General features: G+C 41.7%; 1 protein-coding gene across 1 annotated transcript in view; it reads right to left on the reverse strand.

The window, feature by feature from the left end:
- The window catches only part of BMP5 (bone morphogenetic protein 5), a 406,090-nt gene that overhangs the window by 155,992 nt on the left and 231,923 nt on the right, over positions 1-18,175 (reverse strand). The window contains exon 2 of the mRNA XM_073675430.1: positions 10,697-10,889. Within this exon, the coding sequence (XP_073531531.1) occupies positions 10,697-10,889 (193 nt within the window). The remainder of the gene's footprint in view (positions 1-10,696; positions 10,890-18,175) is intronic.

Consider the following 18,175-nt stretch of genomic DNA (forward strand, 5'->3'; position numbering starts at 1 on the left):
CAGTATAGGAAACCCACTTGTTAATAATAAGAACAACAAAGCATAGCCGGCTGATGGCTCTCTAACAATAGCGAGGGCCGACTGCTGGCCTTTTAAGAATAGTAAGGGCCATCTGACGGCCCTATAAAAATAGGCTTTATGACTTTCAGAGTCCCGCCATTATAAATAAAACAGGATGTGTCTGATGATGTGTCACACACCATATTGCCAGATAAGGTTGCAAAATGTTAAAATGACATTTCCCGGTGAATGCATTTGTCTTAAAAAATAACGTAAAAAAACCAAAACAATAGGATCTTTCTTTAGTATAAAAAACAGCGTCACCAATTAAACCTCAATGTAATCAAATTGTTCAGCTCATGCACCTCCTCCTCCATCTCCAAAATGACTACATCAGTCACAAGCTGACAGCACTGCAGCACTGCCTTGGCCAAGCGGCAACAGGCTGTGCTGAAGATAACATGCTTAATGCTTAATTGACAAACTGCCCAGCGCTGCAGAGTTGTTGAAAGCTGCAACACAGCAGCCTGATCTGTGGCTCTCACCGCTGAACATACAGCCAGGCATGGTCATGTGTGACAATGGGCGGAACTTGGTGACGGAGAAATGACAGCCAGGGTAGATACGGTTTCCCTCTATGCCAGTCCTTTCACCGAGCTAAAGAATATGGCTGTGGTGAAATACAACTCCCACTGAGAAGCTGTTTCAGATTGAAAAACATTGCGCCCACCAGAGGATTTGATTCTGAGGGATAACCTTTCTCACCCGCTCAAGAGCCCCATAGCAGCTGCAAAGTTAGCGCTATCATGAACTCTCCTGATGTAGAAGCCAAGGATTCTGGGACCGTTCAACCCTGCCAAGAAAACCCTTGCTAAGAATAGTGTGTGGGAAGGTGCCCGAACACTCTATTTTTACTGAGGAGGAAACACACGCAAACGCGGGGAGCACGTACAAAGTCTATGCAGATGTGGTCCTTTCTCGGATTTGAACCCAGGATCCCAGCGCTGCAAGGCTTCAGTGCTAACCACTGATCCAACGTGCTGCCGTTCACCCTCTAATATATAATAGGCTGGAGAAACTTGCACCTACTGCCACTCTATCTTCAGCTCCTTTGTGAGAAAATGTATTTGGGCAGCCACTCTGTCTACCAAATAAAATTCCTGAGAAGGAAATTGGGGATGGCTTTGCTACTGGTACTGGGGGCAGTGCTAATACCATGGCGTCATACCATAGTTTGCTGGAAATATTCCAGACTGGTAAGAGGCAAGCAAATTCCCACGGAAAAGTACCAGCAGTAATGTTCAGGCCACATTTCAAGTGCAAGCAGCTTTAGAGGACTTCCTGGGAGAAATAACACACAGGGTAGATACAGTTTCCCTCTATGCCAGTCCTTTCACCGAGCTAAATACAACTCTCATCAAAAAAAGTTGTGGACTGGCTCTGTACCATCCCTGGCCACATTCACCTGTCCACGTGTTTGTGGTTAGGCGGTCCTTCCCAGTAAGTGCACTGGGGAGGGCACGGGTAATGTTGTGTGCCCCATGCTTGTGGAAGGCGGAGGCGATACCGAGAAATATAGTGGCGGCTGGGGACCGAGTATGGACACCTGGCCGCCGCCGGCATAAGGTTATGAAAAGCTTCCGCCTCCACGAAACTAAAAGGCCTCATTTCAAGTACAAGCAGCTGTCAAAAATTTGGCAGTATAGTATTGCAGCCTGTGGGTGGGTGGGTGGCTACCTGCATTCTTGCGCTTGCATTCCAAGGAATGGGGTAGGGACAACTGAACGCTGCAGTGGGACAAGGTGATTGTTGCAAGGCTGCAACGACACGTGCATGGCGGATGGCATATTCGCATGCACCAATGATCACTTATGATGGGCACACTTTTAGGCCGTGAGCTGGGAGTCAGAGATACTTCCAGAGGTCTTCCCCATTCTGTTCCCATGTCTTTTCAGCACTGTATGCATGTGTCTGATGATGTGTCACACACCACATGGCCAGATAAGGTTGTAAAATGTTAAAATGACATTTCCTGGTGAATGCATTTGTCTTGGTTGAAAGCAATGCAAAAGTGCAAAAACGCATCAAAAACGCTACTTGTGAACATAGCCCAAGTTGTGGAGGAGTATTTTTGTTTTTGGTAATTTATTTTGCCTTATATACAAGTCATTACCCTGGAAAGGATGTTCCTTAACATATTTCCAAGGAAAATCCATTTTGGTTTTGTTTTTGTATGTTTTAATGTGAGTCCATAAAAGTGCCGTAATACTCTGACAATGTTGTTGACAGCAGTGATCTGGGAGTCAGAGATGCTTCCAGGGGTCTTCCCCATGCTGTTTCCTTGTCATTTGAGCACTGATCCCATCAATTTGGGCAATTTTTAGGCCCTCTGAAGACCGCTGGGGGGGAGCCGCCTGAAAAATGCTTGAGTTTCCCATAGACTTACATTGGGCTTGTTTCTCGGGTCAAGCACCTGAGTATTCCAATTTGCTTGACCCGAGCAATGAGTACCCAAGCATTTTAGTGCTCGCTCATCACTATTGCTACTGTGATACAGCAAGCCGTATTTCACTTTGTCATTTAGTGCAGCTTAAATTCAGGTGTGTGCAGAGTAAAAAATCTAATTTTTTGTTGCTAATAGCGTGCTACTACCACACTATCCTAGCAACATGAGTGGGAAAAAAGAGAGGTCGTGGTGGAAGGGGGAATAGGCTCGGTGTTCAAGGTATACGTGGGGTAGGTGGTAATGTTAGTGAAAGAACTAGTGAACCAACACGTCCAATCCAAAGACAACTGACAACTTCTGTTACTGGACGGGCTACTCCTCTCCATTTCTGTGGCAGCTGCACAGCAGTATGCCTTGTTGATGAGGGCCAGAAAGAGCAGGTGTTCCAGTGGATGACAAGCACTGCTTCAAGTGGCCTCTCCTCCTCTTCCTCCACCTCAACATCACACACAGTACAGTCCACAGAAGTGGTACCCCAATTACCCTTGTTTCCCCCCATGTCACAACTGTCCAACCACTCAACTGACTGTAGAGATCCACAGATGGGTGAGTCTGCAGAACTGTTAACATATTATATGCCATGGGCATCAGAAGTGTACTCCAAAGATTTACAGAGTCAAGAGGAGGAAAGCATCTGCACCTATGCCCAAATTTTATTTAGGTTGGATTCAGGGCAGGACAAAGTAGGGTCCGAGCAGCTTCCTGACCCTCATCACTAGACATTAACTCCTGGGAGGGAGGTCATCCTGATGAGACTCAGATACCTGAGGTTCATGCAAACTGTACTGTGCTGTCATGTCAGGGCAAGAAGAGGAGAAGAATGACTCTCAGGGCGAGGAATAGGATAACACATTGGATGATGATGGGATTGTATTTCCCACTTGGTGTGAACCCAGAGGCATGCAGCTGAGTAGCTATTCTGAGGAGGTGGAGGAGGAGGAAGACGAGAAGATTACGTTGTGCCCTACAGTGCAGACATGGAGTGATGCAACCCTGAAGAGCACTGCATCCTTAGCCACAATTGTGGCTGTGGCCAGCAGAGGTCACGGGTCGGCAGCTCGCAGGGGTGGCAAGGGTTGCCTAGCCTGGGCTTTTTTTGACACTGCAAAGGATGAGCCAACTCTCATTATCTGCACACTTTGCAAGAAAAAATTCAGTAGAGGGAAAAAGGGCAATTTTGACTACTACATGCATGAACCTTCACATGTGCAATCAACATGCGTTACTCAAGCAATCTCACTGCAATCAAATGCAGACCAGTGGACCTCAACACCCATCAGCCGCCCTATCAAGCACATCAACCACTTCATCCTCCTCTGTTACCATGCAAAGCATTGTCACGCAGGTCTCTAACTGCAGAACCTCCGGTTTTTTATCCGTTCCAGTCAGGCTGAGTGAGAGCCTGTCAGCTGTAGCAGAAGCGGACATGCCTGCTATGTTTGTTTCACCAAGCACACCACATCTTTCTCAATCCATCATAACATCTCCGCCTGGACCTCACTCACAGTCCAGCAGTTTGTCCGATTTTCCATACTCCGCTCTCTCTCAGCACTGCAGCCAGCCCTTGGTCCCGCAGTTGTAGTCACATAAAAGATTGTTTCATCCTACACATGAGAAAGCTAAGAGGTTGAATGCCACCATCTCCAATCTGTTGGCCACAGAAATGCTGCCTTTCCACCTGGTAGATACAGACGGTTTCCGAAAGCTGATGGCCGTCGCAGTCCCCCAGTACCAGTTGCCCAGTCTCCATTACTTCTCTAAGAAAGCTGTGCCTGCATTACACCAGCATGTTGCAGACAATATCACCCATTTCTTAACTAAATCTATGTTTGCCAGGATGCATTTCACCACAAATACCTGGACGAGTAAGCATGGCCAAGGGCATTACATCTCGTTGACTGGGCACTGGGTGACTCTGGTGGCTGTGGGGGCAGGTGGGGAAGGAGCTGCTCTACAAGTCCTGGAATCCCCGAGGCTTGCAGAGCAAACTGTATTTCACACTTCCTCCACTGCTCCTGCTTCCTCCACCTCCTCTAGGGCCTCCACCTGGGCACTCAACCTCTGCCTTAATGAGACACGCTTTTCAACAGTGCAGAGTGTATCCACACCACCTCCGTACCTCGCAGCCAGGGCTCACCGCAATCAGGCAGTGCTAAAATTGATGTGCCTTGGACATTGCAGTCATACAGCTGAAGAGTTGTGGACAGCTCTCCAGGCTGAGTTTGAGCAATGGCTGTCTCTCCTGAAGCCAGGGAAGGCTGTGTGCAATAACGGTGAGAACCTGGTGGTGGCCCTACACTGAGGCAAGCTCACATACGTGCCTTGCATGGCTCACGTTCTCAACCTGGTGGTACAGTGATTTCTCCACCACTATCCTGGCCTCAATTAGCAGCTGCATAAAGCATGAAAGCTGTGTGCTCACTTCCGCAGTTCGCACCCCTCAGGTCATTGACTTGCATCGATACAGAGGTCTTTGTGTATGCCAGTTAACAGGTTGATATGCGATGTGCCAACATGGTGGAATTCCACTCTGCACATGCTGCAGCGACTGTGGCAGCAGCAACGAGCCCTGACGCAGTATGTCATGTCCTATAGCCTGGGCACAATGCAGTACAGATGTTGGGCATATTACATTTATGAAGTGGGCACAGATTAATGACCTCTGCACCCTCTTGCACAGTTTTGAAATGGTTATTAAGATGGTAACTATTCCGGTCATCTACATGCTGGAGCAGACTTTGAATATCTTACGGCAGGAGATAGTGGTCCCAGAAGAAGAGGAGGATGCGGAAGGGATAAGAATGTCTCAAAGTTCCAGACTGTCATCACTCAGGCGGACGCCAAGGGAAGGTGGATTAGTGTGATCGAGAGAGGCTGGTGACACCAGACAAACTGTTAGTGAAGGTGCAAGAGCCGAGAAACAAATGGAGTACTAAGAGGTGATGGGCGAGCAACAGTCAGAAGATGAAGAGGATAATAATACTCTCTTTGTTGTTCATGGTTGGTGGGAGGGGACAGAGGAAACAAGAATCAGTGTTACCCAGCCACCAACACAGCATGGGCTTGGGCCTCCTGGAAGAGCATGACATATGCAACATGATCTTTGTATAGTTAGGATTCAAAATAGTGCTGACTACTGGGTTGCCACTCTGTTAGATCCACATTATAAGAGTAAATTTTGAGAGATGCTTCCCGTCCTGGAAAGGGACCTGTGAATGCTGGAGTATCAAAACACACTTTTACACAACCTTAATAAAGCTTTTTCCCAAGACAGCAGTGAGGCTCACAGTGTGCATTCCAGTTGTAGACTTTCAACCTCCGGAACATCAAATCATCAATGACAAAAAATGAGCAGCAGCAGCGTAAGTGGCAGAAGCAATTTCTGTGAGTCCTTTCACACATTTTTAACAACAGCTCGTTCACCAGCATTATATCAGAGTACAAGTCTGATACAATGTGAACGACTGGAGAGGATGGTGCATGAGTATCTAGAGCTCAATATCAATGCGATCAGGGAGGGTTTGGACCCTTTTAAATTTTGGTCTTCGAAAATGGATAAGTAGCGTGAGCTCACCTGTCACACCTTGGAGGTTTTACCATGCCCGGCAGCGTTCTCTCAGAATGTGTCTTTAGCACTGATGGTGATGTCCTGATGGATAAACGTAGCCGGCTGTCTCCTGAAAGTGAAGACTGTCTAACTTTCATAAAGATGAACAAGTCATGGATCTTCAAGGACTTTTGCACTCCAATCGCAGACTGTACAGACTAGGCAATGTTCTAGTTTTTAGTGCACTGCATTGATCTCACGTAATTGTAGTCTGTGATATCTTTAGCATGGCTTCTGTGCCTGCTGTTGCTGCTGCTGCAGGTGTTAACACAAATTTTTGGAAATGTGAACACTCTTGGTTGGGTCTCCATCTGCTGGGTTGGTTGTAGTGAAAGAGGTGTCAGTCCCCATTATAATATTTGTACTCTAGTGAAATTGTTGCCACTTTGGTGGTGTCAGCCCCTAATTTTTGGAATGTGAACACTCCTGGTTGGGTCTCCATCTGCTGGTTTGGCTGTAGTGGAAGAGGTGTCGGTCTTCATTATAATATTTCTACTCTGGTGAAATTGATGCCACTTTGGTTGTGTCAGCACCTAATTTAGGGTAATGTGAACACTCCTGGCTGGGTTTCCATCTGCTGGGTAGGCTGTAGTGGAAGAGAGGTCGGTCACCATTATAATATTTATACTCTGGTGAAATTGATGCCACTTCGGTAGTGTCTGCCTTTTAATGCAACTAATCTGATGTTATAATTCAATCAGTATGAAGAATGATATCAGCTGTCTTGTCATTGTTAACACTTTCTCCTGAGTTATCAAGAAAATCACTGAAATAATGTAAGCAGGTCATTTTTGTGACAGGGCTGAAATTCAGTGGAAATGGGTTTTTTATTACATTAATTTTCATGACGAGGAATGATTTTGCAATTTTTTTGCAATTCATGTGATCACTTTTCACAACAATCTAGAGTTAATGTAAATTGTCACTATAAAAACTGAAGCCGGAAACTTTGTGAAAACCAAAATTTGTGTTAGTCTTGAAACTTATGGCCACAACTGTACATTTTCAGAACATCAGGTGTACTCCTCTTTAGTTAAATTAACAGCTGCATTCTAGCATGTTATTGAAATGTTAATTACATAATTAAAAAGATGCAACTTTAAACAAATTTTCCTGATTTTTAAAGGAAACCAGAAACCAGGATAGCAACATTATTGCTTTGACTTAAAACTTGATATTTGATGTCAATCTGCTATGACAATGAGATAATGGTGATGGGCCGTGCTATTAGCATACCTTGCAAACCGTTATTGCACACAAAAGAGCATATCCATATTCTGCTAAGTTAGTATAAGGCTGTGTGCCCACGTAGCATTTTTCAAGCGTATATGCTGCGGAATTTCCGCAGCGTAAACGCTTGAAAAACGCATGTATATCCGCACCCCATGGTCCCCAATGGGATTCCGCAAGTTCTATGCACATGCTGCGGATTTTTCCGCAGAGTTTATGCCGCGTTCAAAAATCCGCAGCATGTCATTTAATTTTGCGTTTCCGCAAGCGGAATTGCCTTTTTCCAATGCATAAAAAACGCAAGGCAATTCCGCATGTGGAAAACGCGTGATAAACGCGCGAAAAATGCGCGATAAACGCGTGCGGAATTCCGCATGCGTTTTTCCGGGAGAGGACTTGCATTTATGCAGCAGAAATTTTCTGCTTCATAAATGCAACGTGGGCACATAGCCTAAGCATGAGAAGTGCTGGGTGTAGTACCAAAGGTATATTTATAGACCCATACTGAATTCTCCCTGTTCCTATAAAACAGAGTTCAAATGCTAAAGCACCTGCTTGTCCATTTATCCCAGAATTTAAGTGAATATGTAATCAGAGAATGACTTATTTTTTAGTAAAGATTTTTTCATGAACTTAAATTATTAAAAATTATATATCTTTTATTTCTTGAAATCATGCTTATAAAGAATCTATTAAAAAAAAAAAAATGGTGGCCGATTTACAAACTACTATACAAGTGAATGTATAGTATGCAAATAGTAATCACCTCTCTATTCATCCACAAATCTAAATGTAGCTAGCCACCGAAACCTTCATTGAATCATAGGACACTCTTTCTTCTCATAAATGCATTTCTAGAACCCAGTTCTAGCTTTCTAAGTAACGATTATCATGTAAATAATCATTCATAAAAAAACTCTTCAATAAAGTGCCAAACAGAAAAAACATGGGGTGCTGATGTTTTTAGCTAACAAAATTGGCTATACTGGATATAATTGTAGAAAATTTTAAGGCTCTACCATATTCAGCCACTAGACATACTGTTTCAATTTAATGACAGCAAGACACTGTCTTGGAAATGTTAAGGAATTAAAGTACACTACGCATCCCACATTTTGGGGAGTAAAATAGGAAAAAAAAACAATTTTTTTAAATAAAATGGTGGTGCGTCTTATAGTCCAATTTTACGGTAGATTACTGGGGAGTGGGGTGAATCGGCTGCAGTGGAACGAGTTACATGAGTCAGGGTCACTGCTGCACGAAGCTGGTGATGGCAGCAGGAGTGGGGCTATGCTGTGGGCCTCTAGCTGGGAGGAGGGAGTGTCAGAAAATGTCGGCACTGAGTGGAGTCCCCACACTTTCACATTGATTTCCCTGAGGTGGACTTCATACAGCAGTGACTCTACCTCCTGTGACCCCACTCCACCACAGCCACCAGTCCCGCTGGTAAGCTACATTTGGATTATAAGACGCACCAACATTTTCTTCCCAAATATGGGGAATAAAACGTGTGTCTTATAATCCAAAAAAACGGTATATTTGAAAGTTACAGAATGTTTAATGAAATAATGATTCATATTTATTTATAAAGGACTGGGCAACCAATTTAATACATAGCTGACAATGATATGTATGCCATCTGCTAGGTTCCAGCTTGCAAACTGAAATGAGAATAAATCATGGTATTATGTTGCAGAGATTAATTTTGAATGATACAATAAACATTCTAAGCTAAAATATTCTTTCACAGCTCAGTGAAAAGTGGTAATCTAACACATTAGACACTAGACACATTAAAAAAGATGTCAGGACGGTATAATATATGACTTGAAATATGAGGCAGGACAATGTGAGAGTATTCTAAATAGTAACACATTGTGACAAAAGACAACCCTAAATTAATTTCATACGTCTAGTTTTTTAAACTGTATGAATAGTCTTCTATGGAAAAGGTTCCAGACGATCTGTTATTATTTTGATTTTTTAGGCCTAAAAATAAAAACCGACTGGTCCTGCATAATGAAAAGATCAAGACTCATTTCTTTTGTCCACATTTTCATTAGAAGGTCAACGTAAGCTCTCCAATCAGTCCTGACAATGTTAGACTAGGTAGGTAGTATTTATGAAAGCAGACGGCAGGAAAGTTGACACTTATTTTAAAACCTTTAAAAATGTTTTGATGATTGAGAACAAAGGATTTTTTTGTCTTTGTCTTTATTTTATCTTTCTACTTTTTCAGAGTCATAACTGTTTCAACCAACATAGCTGGATGGTTTGTATTTCTTTATGGCACCAATTTAGAGTACATATAAATTACAAATTAACTTTTTTTTTTTACTGAGAATAAAAAAATCCACTATATTTTTTTCGATTTTTTTATGGGGTGGAACCTTGCAGCAAAAATTGTTTTTTGGCAACAATACAAAATTGTACAAAGTTGTATTTATGGATTATGAATTTTGCACAGTTATAGCACATTTCATGAAAAAAATAGTTTTTATGTCAGACGATTTTAATTTTTTATAACTTAGAAAAAAATGTGATGTAATTTTTCAATTCGATAATTGAACTTTGAGATACATATAAATTATTGATTGACTTTCATTTTTGTTCCAAGGGAAGGCAGAAAAAAGCAATTTCACCATTGCCTTTGATTTTTAAGTCATAATGATAAATACAATATTATCTTTATTATATGTATTTTACATGCAACAATACCATATTTTATAACACCATTGCAAAGTAAAATCACTTTTGTAAAACAAAATTTTGTATTTTCTTTTATAGTGGATATTGCCATGGCAACACTCTCTCTAATTGTGTAAATGTCACAATGCCAATTCCTCAGAATTGAGTGATTCCATAATTTTTTCCCTCTGCTGGGTCTGTAAAAAATTACCCTTAATGAGTACCACATTTTTAATCTTGATTTCTTTTAGTGTTTCTTAAAGCCCTAAAGTTGCCATTTGAAATGACTTTAGTTTTGTGCCATGTCTGTGATCTGCTTTTCTTCAACAACATTAAACAACTAAATGAACATCCTCCAAGCCCGGTGATTCCATAATTTTTACCAGGGGTTGTAGCCACACTTTATCATCCATAGTATAGCCATAATAATCAGACCCCCAGGCATTGCTAAGTTGAACTTGGGATATTAATTAAAGTCTATCCTTATGTTATCTACGTTATGCTCAGTAGTGTCAAAGAGGATTGAGGGTGTTGCAGCCATGCAAAATCATCTTTACAAATAAAGAAAAAATCTAACATGATATGTGTACCTGAAGAGATCCCAATATAGTTTTTTTTTAATGATAGTACAGTTTTATAAGAATTACAATAGATTTTACTACTACCTATTTGAATATTCCTTGATGATCTGATAAATGCTAATCTTTAGAGTTTCATTGCCAAAGCGATTGCTGCTTCGATCCTTGTAGATCCGAAACTCAGCTGCTGTCACAGCTTCACCATGTGGGATTTGAGTGAGGTCAAATCGGAATTCCTTGTAGTGCCTCCGCTGGTGTGAAAAGTCCTTGTCTCTTTCAACTGAAAGGAAAAAAGAAAATTCCAGGAGTGAACCCTAAATGCAGTCAATGATTAACTGTGAATTTATATGGCTTAGAAATGAAAACATTCTGGCAGCCATGTATGACAGTGGGTAAACAGAAAAACCACAAATCCAGACATAGCTTCCAGGTGAAGGGAGAAATAGTGTTCATTTCAAACAAGAGAGAAAAAACGCATTAGTTTACTAAAATTTCACAAGAGCAACTGGAAATAATACTAAAACAGCTAAAACGTTCATTCCATTAAAGCCGTTTCAGACACAGGCAAGAAAAAGGTAAGCACTGTTGTGTAGGGGAACCACTTATATGGAAAATCCCAATCTATAGCAGATCTGCAATTCATATTTGATTAATACCATCTCCCCCGCTCCAACTGTAAAACACACTAAAACCAATCTGGTCTGTCTGAAAGTGCAAATGTTTTAAATTGAGGTCAATATTCTTCAATATATTTGTGAATATTCAGATAGATGAGTGCTGGTTTATTACTTTGAATTACAACTTCTGTTTCTTAAATTTATACTTATATTCCCTATTCCCTTAGAAGCTTTTAAACAATGGATCTCATTTGCAGCATGAAAAACTATTTTGTGGAAATCCATATTGCTCATAGTAACCAATCACAGTGCGGTTATCATTTATCCACAGCAGTTTAAGAAATTAAAAGTTTGCTTTGATTGGTTGTCAGGTTTACAGTTAGATAAATGAAGTGCAATCAATCTATGTTTATGTTTGATGCTCTAAAACCAGGGCCACAATCAGAGGTTATGATGCTTAACCATTTAATGACCACCAATACATCTTTTTACTCATCTGGGATATAAGAGCATAGCTTCCCTAGATGGGTGAAAATGCAGCAGCTGTCCACTATAGCTGATACCCTGCTGCATCTGCCACAATCAGCGTTGGCACTGACCAAGGCCGTTTAATCCCTTAGATGCTGCTTTCAATAGTGACTATGGCATCTAAATGGTTAACAGAGTGTGGCAGCTCCCTCTTTAACTCCATCAGCACCTTGAGATTATGATTGTGGTCCTGATGTTTGCCATGGCCAATTCATGGCCAAATAACAGAATTAGAGTTTTCTAGATATTGTGACCTGTTCAGAAGTTAGCAACATTTAGGTAGTAAAAATCATTTTTTCATTCCTGTCATGCCACTTTGCATTAATTTCAGAAATGCATCTAAAGTGTTAATAAACTGCCTATAAGCAATTTTGAATATACTGACTGATGCTGTTTTTAAAACGGTATTATCACTTTTGGAGGTTTTCCAATATATAGGACCCCCAAAGTCACTTCCAAAACTGAATAAGTATCTAAAAAAATAAATATTGTAAATGTCCCTTAAAACAATGAAAAAATACTGCTACATTTTTCAACCTTCTAAAATTTAAAAAAAATAAGAAAACGTTTTACAAATGGTGCTGATGTAATCACACGATGAACTAGCATAGCATTAATTCATGGGTCAAAATAATTTTTAAACAGGCTTAAAACTCATTGGCCTTAAATGCGCATTATCCTGTGTAAACAGGACTTGAACTGCAAGAACAATAGTGTCTATGCAAACTGACCAATCTATTACAGATCGTTAGGTGTCATTCAGTGCAATCTGCATGTGTAAAAAAGTTTTCAAATGACTCCCAATTGGGGATTATCTCCTTCACAGCATTTGATGTACCTATACGTCATGGTAAGATAGGGGTTCCCGACCAATGACGCAAAGGTACATCAAGACGATCGTGCTCGACACAGAAGCTGTGCCCATGCGATCACTGCTGGGAGCTTGACTTACAGGATAGCCGAGCCGCGGCTCTCACAGCCAGGAGCAGTGCCTGCCCCCGGCTGTAAAAATCCCTAAATGTCATGATCAATATTGATCACAACATTTAGGGGACTGGGAGAGGAAGGGGGCTTCCTCTCCTGTCCGATCAAGGCCCCAACAACGTCATCGCAGAGGGCCTGAATGTTGTCATGGCAACCTGAGGTTGTCATGACGATCTCTGGGTCTGCCAGCTTCAGCAAGCCTGTTAGACCATGCTGAGAGCATAGTCTAAGAGATTTCTGTCAGTGCAGCACTGACAGGTATAAAGCATTGCAATGCTGGTGCAATGCAATACATTATACCACCAATCAGAGTGATAAAAGTTAAAGTGCCTTAGAGGGAATAAGTAAAAAAAAAACTATAGAAATATTTTTTTTTAAAAAAACACCAAATAAGAAAAAAAAAATATATATATATATATACTCCTAAATATGCAAGAACAAAGATAAGCAACAAAATTACACATATATGGTATCTTGGTATAGCCACATCCAGAACGACCAAATCTATAAAACTGTCACGCTAGTTAACCCCTTCACTGAACATCATAAAAAAAAAATATGAGGCAAAAAATGATGTTTTTTCATCATACCACCAAACAAAACGTGGAATAAAACTTGATAAAAAAACAAATATAAATAAAAATAGTATATTTGAAAACGCATTCCTGTTTTGCAACAAAAAAAGCCGCCATACAGCTTCAACAGTGGGAAAATAAATTAATTATAGCTCTCAGAATACAGCAATGCAAAAACAATTATTTTTTTTATAATATAGTTTTTATTGTGTAAAAGTGACAAAACATAAAAAATGATATGAATCTGGTCTCACTGTAATCGTACTAACCCGAAGAATAAAAAAATACCTGAATTGCTGTTTTTTGTTCTTTCTGCCTCTCAAAACTCGGAATACGAAGCGATCAAAAAATGTTGTGCCTGAAAATGGTACCAATAAAAATGTCAATTCATCCCACAAAAAACAAGCCCTCACATGACTCTGACAGCAGAAATCTAGAAATATTATAGCTCTCAAAATATGGAGATACAAAAGCTTTATTTTGCAGCAAAAAGTGTCTTTTAGTGTGTGACAGTTGCCAAACATAAAAAAAATTATAAAATTATATAAATCTGGCATTACTGTAATCGCACCAACTTGAAGAATAAAGTCGTTTAATTACTTATACCCCATGAGGAAAGGCATAAAAAATAAATAAAACCAATTCTTGACCCGCTGTTGATTAATTCTTCGCTCTATGCTAAGTACTTACACCAGGGTTTCCATGTAAATCTCTGAAATACGTGATTCAGACAGATCCACCAGCAGAAAATTCCCTATAATGAGGCAGATGGAGACAATGTGAATGCTGTTTGGCCTATGATCCAGTGGTGTCAGTCATTATATGCATGCATAAAAGCAAAGTCGGGCCACAGTTTTGTGCACTCCTGAAAATAAGGACACCGCTTAACAAAGGCCAAACACAGACCACAGTAACTCATCTGCCTCATTATAGTTATTGGTTCTGTTGGGGATTTCAGATGAATGATGTCATTCGGAGATTTAGATGGAAACCCCAATGTAAGTGCTCAGCGTAGAGCACAGGATAAATATGATCCAAAATGTTATGTAAAATGTTTCTAATAAAAACTTCAAGTCAATCCACCAAAAAGTAATACACCACTCAGGTCCATCATCTGTTAACGGAAATATAGGGGGCTTCCACTTTACTGGTTCCACAAAGGCTCTGGAAAAAGGGAAGTGGCTCCCCCCCAAAAGAAATTGAGCAAATTCTGCACTCCCAAATGCAAATGACCCTCTCCCTCCTGAGCCCCAGTATGCCTAAACCACACTTAGCGTCCACATATTTGCTATTTCTGTACCGATGACAGCCCACTATTTTACGGGTACATGCCTTCAGAAGCACAAGCTTGGCATAATGTACAGGGCACTCCAATGAACTGGGCATTGCAATGTATGGGCACTACAATGGCAGATTTGCAATTTTCGCTCAGCAGCATCCACTCCTGCATGTTTCTGGAAAATACACATGGATTCAAATCATCACTACACCTATAGATAGATTCCCAAAGGGTATAACTTCCAAAATGGGGTCATTAGATGGGAGATTCTGCTCTTATAGCACTTAGAGGCTCTGTATATGGAGTCCACAAAGTAAAATCTCGGAAAATCTGTTCTCCAGGAAACAAATAGTGCCCCGTCCTTTCTGAGTCTCGCCGTGTGGCTAAGCAGTACTGTACAGACACATATGGGGTATTGCTATGTTCAGCAGAAATTGTGGATCAAATTTTGGTGTAATTTTTACCCATTTCCAAGTGTGAAAATGTAAAATCTGGGGCTAAAGCAACATTTTAGTGGTAAAAATGTAATTTTTCTTTCTTCATCACCCAATGATGTAAAATTCTGTGAGGTACATGTGGTGTCAACCCTGCTCACTACACTCCTAGACGATTTCATTGAGAGCTTTAGTTTGTAAAATGTGGTCACTTATGGAAAGTTGGACTTTTCATTACACCACAGGGGCTCTGCCAATGTGACATGGCACCCTCAAACCATTCCAGCAACATCTGAACTCCAATATTATTATTATTATTATTTATTATTATAGCGCCATTTATTCCATGGCACTTTACATGTGAAAAAGGGGTATACATACAAGAACAATTACAATAATCTTGAACACAATGTGAAGGCGACTGGTACAGGAGGAGCGAGGACCCTGCCCGTGAGGGCTCACTGTCTACAAGGGATGGGTGAGGATACAGTAGGTGAGGGCAGAGCTGGTCATGCAGCGGTATTGGTGGAGTGGTGGTTACTGCAGGTTGTAGGCTTGTCGGAAGAGGTGGGTCTTCAGGCTCTTTTTGAAGGTTTCCACGGTCGACTAGAGTCTGATGTGTTGGGGTTCCAGAGTAGGGGGAAGCACGGGAGAAATCTTGTATGCGATTGAGGGAGGAGGCTATTAGAGGGGAGTAGAGAAGGAGATCTTGTGAGGATCGGAGGTTGTGTGCAGGTATGTAGCGGGAGACTAGGTCAGAGATATATGGAGGAGATAGGTTGTGAATGGCTTTGTATGTCATGGCTAGGGTTTTGAACTGGAGTCTCTGGGCAATGGGGAGCCAGTGAAGAGATTGAAAGAGAGGAGAGGCCGGGGAATAGCGGGGGGACAGGTGGATTAGTCGGGCAGCAGAGTTTAGGATGGATTGGAGGGGTGCGAGACTGTTGGAAGGGAGACCACAGAGCAGGAGGTTGCAGTAGTCAAGGTGGGAGATGATGAGAGCGTGCACTAGTGTTTTTGCAGATTCATGGTTGAGGAATGTGCGGATCCAGGAGATATTTTTGAGTTGGAGTTGGCAGGAAGTGGAAAGGGCTTGGATATTTGGTTTGAAGGAGAGTTCAGAGTCCAGGGTTACCCCAAGGCAGCGAGCCTGAGGGACTGGGGAGAGTGGGCAGCCATTGACGTTGATAGATAGGTCAGCTGGGGGGGTTGAATGAGATGGCGGAAAGATGATGAATTCTGTTTTGTCCATGTTAAGTTTTAGAAATCTAGCAGAGAAGAAGGATGAAATATCAGACAGACATTGTGGGATTTTGGTTGGTAAGGAGGTGATATCGGGTCCAGAGAGGTAGATCTGTGTGTCATCAGCATAGAGGTGATAATGAAAGCCATGAGACTCTATGAGCTGTCCCAGGCCTAAGGTGTAGATGGAGAAGAGCAGGGGTCCTAGAACTGAACCTTGGGGGACACCAACATATAGGGGGTGAGATGAGGATGTGGTGTGTGAGTGGGAGACACTGAAGGTCCTGTCTGTTAGGTATGAGGAGATCCAGGATAGGGCCAAGTCTGTGATGCCGAGAGATGAGAGAGTTTATAGTAAGAGGGAATGGTCCACTGTGTCGAAGGCAGATGACAGGTCTGGGAGGAGGAGGACAGAGTAGTGTCACTTAGATTTGGCGGTTAGTAGGTCATTGTTGACTTTAGTCAGTGCAGTTTCAGTAGAATGGTGCGGTCGGAAACCAGACTGTAGGCGGTCGAAGAGGGAGCAGGAGGAGAGGTGGGAGGACAGCTCAGATTATGGTGCTTCTTCCCTTCTGAGATTTGCACTGTGCCTCAAAAGTAGTTTTTGACTATATATGGGGTAATGCGGTACTCAGGAGAAATTGCATGATAATAAACTGTACCGTTCAATTTCTCCAATTATCCCTTTTGATAGCCAAAGCAACATTTTAGTGGAAAAAATGGTAATTTTCCATTGACTTAGCCCAATCTTATACAATTCTGTGAATCTCCTGAGGCTTAAAATTGCTTACTACACCCCTAGATGAATTCCTCAAGAGGTGTAGTTTCCAAAATGGGGTCATTTGTGGGGGTTTCAGATGTTTTGACATGTCAGGGGCTCTTCAAATGTGACATGACATCCACAATCTATTCCAGCCAAAATTGCTCTCCAGAATTCAGTTGGTGCTCCTTCCCTTTCAAGCCCTGCCATGTTTCCAACCATTAGTTTTATGCCACATAGGGGGTATTAGTGTACTCAGGAGAAATTTCACAACAAATTTAATGGTCCATTTTCTTCTGTTACCCTTGTGAAAATGAACAATTTTGCGCTGAAGAAACATTTTTGTGGGAAAAATTAACTTTTTTAATTTCACGACTTAACATTATAAAAGTGTGTGACGTCCTTGTGGGTTTAAGGCTCAGCACACCTCTAGATTAGTGATGAGCGAGTGTATTCGTTACTATTTGCTATTCGCATGGATAGTACGGTATTCGGGTTACTCGTTATATTGCACTCGCTTGCTATATTCGGATGTCCCGCCCTGCAGTTCTGGCACCTCCTTTGCAGCCACTAAATATGCTGGGCTTCTTAACCAAACACAGAAATGCCGCAGACATCTTGGTTGTGGCATTACTGTGATTGGCTGGCCGCCCAGCGTCATAGGGTCTACTTAAGCGCTGCCACCGCCATTTTGTGCACATTGCTTCTGGAGCAAGCATTCTACAAGCATAGAGAGAGATCCCTAAGCTGTTAGGGAGAGTGTTTAGGCCTCTTGATAAAACAAAAGCTCTTTTAAGGGCTACCTGCAGTGTATACTAGTTCAGTGTAGAGTACGGAGGGAGAGATACTCGAGCAGGGACTGTTTAAAGGAGCCACTCACTAGCTCCTTAATACCACCAAAAAATAGCTCTTTTCAGAGCTGAAGACACACAACAAAGTCAGAGTACAGAGAGGGAGAGATTGTGTATTAGATAGGGAGAGGTTAAAGTGTTCTTCCAGTGTACATCTTAAAGCAACTCTTGTAAGAGGCAAAGCAATATTTTTCCAGCACACAGAATAGTAACATTTTGTGCTACCTTTTTTTAAAAAAGCACCAGTCTATTTTCCCCTCTGTTTTAAGGGTCAGAGCCTGACTTCTGCTGTCCAC

This window comes from Phyllobates terribilis, unplaced genomic scaffold (genome assembly GCF_046119375.1).
Source record: "Phyllobates terribilis strain yellow unplaced genomic scaffold, ASM4611937v1 Scaffold_3__8_contigs__length_932513732, whole genome shotgun sequence".
NCBI lineage: Eukaryota > Metazoa > Chordata > Amphibia > Anura > Dendrobatidae > Phyllobates > Phyllobates terribilis.